The 7,347-nt window shown below is 34.2% G+C and overlaps 1 protein-coding gene across 1 annotated transcript; it reads right to left on the reverse strand.

Annotated features, from left to right (window-relative positions):
* Positions 1-610: 610 nt before the first annotated feature.
* Positions 611-3,743, reverse strand: LOC137025295 (gastrula zinc finger protein XlCGF57.1-like). Its single transcript, XM_067393303.1, has 2 exons — positions 3,606-3,743; positions 611-1,326 (listed from the first exon to the last, which is right to left on the reverse strand). Exons 1-2 carry the CDS (start codon positions 3,688-3,690, stop codon positions 611-613), a joined length of 801 nt encoding a protein of 266 aa, XP_067249404.1. The 5' UTR covers positions 3,691-3,743.
* Positions 3,744-7,347: the final 3,604 nt, after the last annotated feature.

Consider the following 7,347-nt stretch of genomic DNA (forward strand, 5'->3'; position numbering starts at 1 on the left):
CAGAACTTGGCTTGACTGTTGTGTTGAATTGCAGATCTGCAAAAATCCACATTGATATGATCAGATGCTTACACAAATGTTGTTTTCTCATTGGGTTTTTATTATTGAAAAACTTAGTAGCACATATTTACATCTAAATGCCACTTGGGATGTTTGCTAAGTCCGGTGCTCAAATATTTTGAACCTTTTTAACCCTTAAGTGAAGAATCAAAAACAACTTATGTGAACCTCAAGGTTTTCTTTATTATTATTATTATTATTATTCTTTATTATAGTCTTTCCACAGTGATGACACATGAAAGGCTTCTCTCTGCTGTGAGTTATTATGATTCCTAAGCTGATTCATGTCTGTGAAACTGACTCCACAAACAGTTCTCTCATACATGAATACTCATGTGGTACTTTAAGGTTTCTTTATATCTGAAAGTTTTTCCACACTGACCACATATAAACGGCTTCTCGCCAGTGAATTCTCAAGTGGTCTTTAAAGTGTCTTTTCTGATTGAAACTCCTTCCATACTGTTTGCAGGTGTAAGAATTCTCTTCATTGTGAATTCTCATGTGCCTATTAAGGCTTCCTTTAATTATCATGTGGGCATTAAGGTTTCTTTTATTCTTTTATCGGTTGAATCATTTTCCACACAGTTGGCAGGTGAAAAGGCTTCTCTCCATTGTGAATTCTCATGTGCCTATTAAAGCTTCCTTTATAAGTGAAACTCTTTCCACACTGTTGGCACATGTAAGGTTTCTCTCCAGTGTGAACTCTCATATGGACTAGAAGGCTTCCATGTTTAGTGAAACTCTTTTCACACTGTTGGCAGGTGTAAGGCTTCTCTCCAGTGTGAACTCCCATGTGGACTACAAGTTTTCCATGTTCATTGAAACTCTTTCCACACTGAAGGCATGTGTAAGGCTTCTCTCCATTGTGAGTTCTCCTGTGCCTGTTCAGGATTCCTATTTGGTTGAAACTTTTTCCACATAGTTGGCAGGAGAAAGGCTTCTCTCCAGTGTGAATTCTTATGTGGTCTTCAAAGTGTCCTTTCTGTTTGAAACTCTTTCCACACTGAGGGCATGTGTAATGCTTCTCAGTGTGATTTTTCATGTGGACTTTTAAGTTTCCTTCTTTTTTGAAACTCTTTCCACATTGTTGGCAGATGAAATTACTTCTAGTCCCTGTCTTTTGCCCCTTTTTTTGTGATGAAGTTTCTTTAGTCTGTAAGCAAATAAGAGATTTTTCTCCAGTAATAAAATCACAGTGATTGTCATATTGATCTTTCTCTTCCATTTCATTCATTACTTCACTCTCCTCTTTCAGTACCATCAGGTCTAAAGTGAAAAAAGACAAACAAGTAAACCTCAGTTTATTGGCACAAAACAAGACATCAAAACATTTGACATGTAACTGCAAGAGAGCGCAGCAGAACAAAACAAGAGAAAAACAATCAATATACATAACACAATTTAATATTTAAAATATAATTTAAAATATTAAAAAAAGTTCATGTTTAAGTATTATTAAAAATAATTTAGCAGAAAACGCATATCTGAGAAGTATTTCAATCAGGATTTAAACCTTATAATTTCATAGAAACTGCTTGTTGAAGTTAAAAATGACCTGATCTTACCATCTGATTGTGTATCAACTAGGGCTGGACAATAATTTAATATCGATATATCGCGATATAATTAGTTTCAATAATGGTTATATGATTTGTAAATGCATTGCCGTTATCTGAAGCAGTTCCACCTGATAGAACATTCTGAGAGTCAGAAGATGAGGCACTATAACGATATATCGCACTACGAAATATCGTGATGCAAAAATGTTACGATATGTATCGTAGAGTGATGCCGTTACTTTTACGATAATGACGGCAGTCTAATCTTATTGATTGAGCTGCTGACGTGAACTACTCTGCAACATGGAGGTGGCAGTGAGAGAAGCCGGGTTGTCAGCGCATATTAAGGGTGTGTCTCAATCAGCTCTCTAGTTCAGTAAGTGTTTCGCGCACACATCGAATCTTGCAAGCAGGTGTAAACGTTTCTCGCGTCAGTCTATTGCTTGGTCGTGTGAGAAAAGTCATGGCTTTCTTTCACCGCAGTGCCACAGCAACAGCTGTGCTCACAGAAAAGCAAAAGATGCTTGCGATGCTTTGCTTTAAGAAGTTCTGACATATTGTGTCTTTTCCGTGTGCAAGTCAGTTATTTCAAATGTAGCTGCGCAGCATAATGGAAGCAACGCGATCACGATGTGCATGCGGTGCATTTTCCAGGCGCATCGAGATGAAAAATTCTCAACTTTTCAGAATGCCACAATATGACAGACATCAATATTTTTAGACTCGATATGTGAACGGTCCCTTAGGATTCTTAATCCTAAATGTGAAACACATTTTTTTTCCAGTGACAGACAGACCTATTCAGCTGTTAATGTGAATATAGAAGGTTTTTATTAAACCTTGAAATGTGATCTTTGTATGTACAACAAAGAAAGTTATTAAAATTTGTTAATGTTTCAATTTGTTCAAAATATTGTGATACATACCGTATCGTGTCCTGAGCATGTCGTTAAACCCCTATGAGGCACCATAAAAGTTTAAACTTTTATTTTTTTAAACCTTCTGAAGCAAAGTAATGGGTTTGTGTAAAATAAATCTTATGTTAAAGTTATGAAGTAAAATATCTAGCTTCCGCTAGACCACCTTCCTTATTTAAGTTACACTTTTTCCGTGAGTTGAATAGAAAAGGCATAGGACATAGCGTAAGATTTTTGAACTGCAAAAGTTTTACACTTTCTTTGTAACGAAAATGAGGGCAGTCTGGCAGAAGCTAGATATTTTACTTCATGGATGCACTTTCTTCAGCTCATACTAGTGACCCCCATTCACTGCCATTATAAAGCTTGGATGCGTCAGGATATTTATTAATATAACTCCAATTGTGTTCATCAGAAAGACGAAAGTCATATACAGCTAGGATGGCTTGAGGGTGAGTAAAGCTTGGGCTAATTTTCATTTGAAAGTGAACTAATCATTTAAAACGCCATCTTATATTCAGAACAATACAGTGCATAATTTTTTTTTATTATTATTCTAGCTTCATGCATTTTTTAAACAACACTTTAATGTGTGTTTCATTAAAGGAACACTCCACTTTTTTTGAAAATAGGCTCATTTTCCAACTCCCCTAGAGTTAAAGGAATAATATATAGGAATAATATCAAAACTCTTTGGTCATTTTTAAGCGCGATGCTAACGGTCTAATCAGATTCAATGAACTATGCTAAGCTATGCTAAAAGTGGTACCGCCAGAACCGGAGATCGGCTGAATGGATTCGAAAACGGTAAAACTCAACTGTTTAACTCTAGGGGAGTTGGAAAATGAGCCTATTTTCAAAAAAAGTGGAGTGTTCCTTTAATAAAAAGCAACTGTTTTGAACTATTTTGAACATTTTTGTCAAAGACTACGACTCGATCAGATTCAGAACGATGATAAAAACGGACAGATTGGGTAGATGGGTATCACTCAAAATATCATTCATTTCTGTAGAGCTGGACATTAATGTGGATCAAATGACTGAGTTCAGCTTTGAGAATGAAACCAACCTGTTCGTTCCTCAGTATCTTCATGTTTCACTCTGAATGTTTCTTCAATCTTCATGTCTTCACTCTCCTCTTTAATAAACACCATCTTTATAATAATGTGTCACATGGATCTCAGTCGATTCACAAGGAGTTTTTCTGTGTTTGGTCCCTCTGTCCTGTTTAAGTTGAGAATAATTAACAGATAGAAAAATAAATCCAAACTGAATCTCTGGGTGTGTCTCAATCCGCTCTAGTTCAGTAGTTCAGCGTACTGGTGAGAGAGTCAGTCTGGGGTGTGTTTCGCAAAGCGTACTATGGGCGCAAGTTCCGTTGTTACCAATAGAGTTCAATGGGACTTACAACCATAGTTGGCTAACGATGCTTTCGGGAAACGCACCCCAGAGTGAGAATTAATGGACTTAAATTATCTGATTAAAAATATATATATTCAAAAAAATGTTACAGAAAGTTCATATTATATAATTATATTTAATTATATAATATAATTATTATAACATTAACATTAATATAATTATATTTCACATTAAATTTTTTAGTACATCACATTTAATAGATTACACTTTCATGAAAACATTAGCAGTTGGTTTGTAAAAGTTGTCATCACATGTTAGTGTTTGTTGTTCTCGTTCATTTACACTGTTTGAGCAGCTGGTGGCGTCAGTGAGCGGTGAAACTTTTTCTCTCTCATCACTTCTTTCTAGTACCTGGGGTGTATTCCAGAAAGCAGGTTATGTGACATAACATGTATGTTTAAAAGTTAAGTAGGCGGATAACCTCAACTTTCGGTTCCAAAACGAAGGTAGCTATCAGGTTATGTAAGTAGCAACTTGCTTTCTGAACATAACAACTCAGAGTTCAGGGTATATGTGACTGTATGTTAACTTTGCTTTCTGGAATAACACCTGAATTCATGATTATGATAAACTGATTCACGTTACAAAATGAGACGCTCCTTTTCTGTTACTCATGAGTGGATGTGATTTACTTCCAAAAAGATCGTCGCCACATTTCAAATAATATTCGTCTTGTTTTAGATCTTTTAGATCACTCAGAGTTGGTCAATGATGATGCACTTATTTTGTTTTTAGATTTGTACAAGGCATTTGATACAGTTAAACATGCCTTTATGTATGTTGCTTTAAGACGATTTGGATTACGTCCAAAATTTGTGAAAACTGTACAGACCCTGTATAAAGACATCAATAGTAATGTATCCTTGTCTAATGGAACTTGTCCACTTTTTGTCATTGGGAGAGGCATCAAACAAGGATGCCCTATTTCTCCTTTTTTGTTTTTGTTAGTTGCAGAGCTTCTTAACTTTTATACAGTGCACTGTTCGAATATTGAGGGCATCCAAATAACAGACCGCACTATTTTAATCAGTCAGCTGGCAAATGATACATGGATCTTCCTGAAGGATAAAGACAGGTCCCTATTATACTAGAGACATTAAAACTTTTTTCAGATGCTTCTGGCCTCTCTGTTAATCAGAGTAAATCAGAGATTATGACAATCATTCTAATATTCCAGCTGTATGTGGAATTAAGGTAAAACAAACAGTTAGATATTTTGGTATTATAATAAATGTTTATATGAAAGCCTTGAAAATAATTTACATAAAGCAAAATTTGGAGATATAGAACTGAAAGTGTAAAATATTCAGTGGGTGGACTTAACGTTCTTGATTTCAGCAATCTTAATATAATCTTTTAAAATAAATTGGATAAAACAATGTTTGGTCCAGAATTCTATATGGTTTTATATCCCCAATCTGCTCTTTGAAAAAAAAAAAATATATATATATATGGTGGATTAAAATTTGTACTATTGTGTGACTTCAAATGTAAACTTTCCATCAAATTATATAATTTTCACAAGCAATCTCTAGATGGATTTATTTTGCAATTGTAAATATTCAGAATATTCAGAAGACTTTTGGAAGCAGGTTTCTATGATGGTTTTGATACATTATGCAAAATCATTATGCTCTGTTATAATTGAAAACACATTAAAATTGATTATTCTTCTTGGGAAGTTTCATATACATAAAACTAAAGTAATGTCTATTACACCATCATTTATTTTTTTCTGTAAAGACCCTAAAATATTTTATGACTCATTGAACTCAATTAATAGAAATAAGAAGTGTATTAAAACATCTTCTCATTTTCATGCTCTATCCTGTATCATGTAAGATCTGTTTTGTGTATTCCCGATTTTTGTTTGGTTGTTTGTTTGTTCTTTATGTTAAATGTCATTGTATGTTTTTCTGAAAGTATGAATAAAAGACCAAAACAAACCTTTCCTCAGCTGAATCACAACAGATGCAGGAGTGCAGCGCAGTCTTATGACGTCACACCACCACACCAAAATAAAAGTCCCATTCACATGCTGCTGTGAATATATACTGTATAAAATATATTCAAGAGGATATTAAGAACTAACAATGAAAGAGTGTGAGAATTTGTCCAGTAGGCAAAACTGTAATGTTTAGGTGCAGAAACCATTTATACCAGATATTACATTATTAATATGCAAATATCTACAAATGTGGTTTACGTGTTTAAAATGCATGTTAAAAACAGTATATGACTTAAAGCAGAGTTCATATTCTGTGTCATTTTGGGGTGGGTGATATGACCAAAAACTTATTCTGAGATATAAGACATTTTAATTCAAATAACAATAACTATATATATATATATATATATATATATATATATATATATATATATATATATATATATATATATATATATTTATATGTATGTATAGAACAAAGAACAAAGAAGCGAATTACACACAATAGTACAAATGTAACCAATCCCACTCGCTCCGAGCGCAGTCATTAGTGTCAGTCACTAGCGCCTCTTGAGGTTTACACGCACAGGTCTTACTGCCTCACGTCCGTTACACAAATACAACAGATCAAAGACAGAAATGATTTAAGTTTGTCAGGTACAGTAGGTTTCTTTAACATAGTAAGAAATACTGACAGAGGTCATAATTGAATGGGATTGGCTCATCTTTCAGGAAGGTCAAAGGTCATTGTATAGATCACATGGGTTGCTCATCTAATGAGTGTTTGACATCCTCTATTGAAACATTACACTTCATCAAAGGATACTTTGTGATTTTATGAGAATATATGTACACAATTGAAAACATGCTGAAATGTTTGAAAAAAGTGCACTTTTGATCTGTTGTGATATTAATACTAAGAGTTTTGAAAATGTACCAATTGCTTGTGAAAATTGTGCCAAAGGAATTTAAAAAACTAATTTTTTTTTTATGCCGTTCTTTGGTCACTCAGTCAATGTCTTGTTTTTAGCAATTTAGTTTTAGCAGTTAGCAATGGAGATGGCTGAGCAGGACATCGGTGCAGCAGAGGATGCTATGTTCTATGCAGACCTGCTTCTGGCTCAAATAAAAGATACTATCTTTAGTTATACAGCATACAGTGAGTAAAATGGGAGAAAACCCACTGATGTAGTGTTGGTTGTTGTGTTTACATGTAATGTTGACTTTCTGTCATGCAGAGAAAAGCAAGATGAGAAAAATATTTTTTTTTTCATTCTTTCTTTTTGAATGAATTACCAAACCAAAATAGAGCAAAATAAAGGTGGCTGCCATTTCAGTTCAGCGGAAGTGTGTATTTGCATTTTGCATGGGAATAGAAAATCAGATTCATATCCAATCAGCTGAGACTCTATGTGGCCAAGTGTAAATATCAATATCAAAA

The sequence above is a fragment of the Chanodichthys erythropterus genome, chromosome 8, assembly GCF_024489055.1.
Source record: "Chanodichthys erythropterus isolate Z2021 chromosome 8, ASM2448905v1, whole genome shotgun sequence".
Taxonomy (NCBI): domain Eukaryota; kingdom Metazoa; phylum Chordata; class Actinopteri; order Cypriniformes; family Xenocyprididae; genus Chanodichthys; species Chanodichthys erythropterus.

What these genes read in the sequence shown, in the direction of transcription:
- LOC137025295 (XM_067393303.1), bottom strand. Translation starts at nt 3,690, where the DNA reads ATGGTGTTTATTAAAGAGGAGAGTGAAGACATGAAGATTGAAGAAACA. An exon ending in AGATACTGAGGAACGAACAG is followed by an intron (nt 1,327 to 3,605) that starts GTTGGTTTCATT and finishes TTTTCACTTTAG; the next exon opens with ACCTGATGGTACTGAAAGAG.